Source organism: Carlito syrichta, unplaced genomic scaffold, assembly GCF_000164805.1.
Source record: "Carlito syrichta isolate Samal-C Ts95f unplaced genomic scaffold, Tarsius_syrichta-2.0.1 Scaffold308160, whole genome shotgun sequence".
NCBI classification, from domain to species: Eukaryota; Metazoa; Chordata; class Mammalia; order Primates; family Tarsiidae; genus Carlito; species Carlito syrichta.
This window is the reverse complement of record NW_007252256.1, coordinates 64,155-64,773: the sequence shown is the minus strand read 5'-3', so window position 1 is coordinate 64,773 and position 619 is coordinate 64,155. Positions and strand designations below refer to the sequence as shown.

At 56.4% G+C, this 619-nt stretch overlaps 1 protein-coding gene across 1 annotated transcript in view; it reads right to left on the bottom strand.

The window, feature by feature from the left end:
• The window catches only part of LOC103267543 (very-long-chain 3-oxoacyl-CoA reductase-like), a 63,329-nt gene that overhangs the window by 28,585 nt on the left and 34,125 nt on the right, over positions 1–619 (bottom strand). The window contains exon 9 of the mRNA XM_008065126.2: positions 129–194. Within this exon, the coding sequence (XP_008063317.2) occupies positions 129–194 (66 nt within the window). The remainder of the gene's footprint in view (positions 1–128; positions 195–619) is intronic.

Below are 619 nucleotides of genomic sequence, written 5' to 3'. Positions count from 1 at the left end.
GCAATCCACTCACCTCAGCCTCTCAAAGCGCGGGATTACAGGCTGAGCCACCGAGCCCAGTTTATGCCCTCTCCTTCTGAGCTGCCACCCCGACCATGTCCCTTCTGAACCCCCACAGAGTTCAGTACCTGCACGGTGATCCCCTCAGGGAAGTACTCTGCACCCACCGCCACGGAGAAATTTCGCATAAAGGCCTGTGGAGGAAGGAAAGGGAGGATCCCAGGACGGAGAGCTTTCCCTCTGAGGCAGGAACGTCCACACAGCCCGTCCTTGCCCCAGCCTTGTCTCAGTCCCTAGAACACTCCATGACTCCAGAGGGCCCCCAGCCTCACCTTAACACCTGAATGCCTCCGTGGTCAACGCCTCCCTCTTTCACCACACACCCATTCTCCACTCCAGCAGGGCCAGTCTCAGAATTCCCTGACTTCACCCACAGGTCTTTGCTTGACTCACAGCTTCCATTTCTTTTTCTTTTTCTTTTCTTTTTTTTTTTGAGTCGGAGTCTCACTCTGTCACCCAGGCTGGAGTGCAGGGGCACGAGGCATGCTCATGGCCACCGCAGGCTAGACCTGCTGGGCTCAGTGATCCTTCCACTTCAGCCTTCCAAGTAGCTGGAACC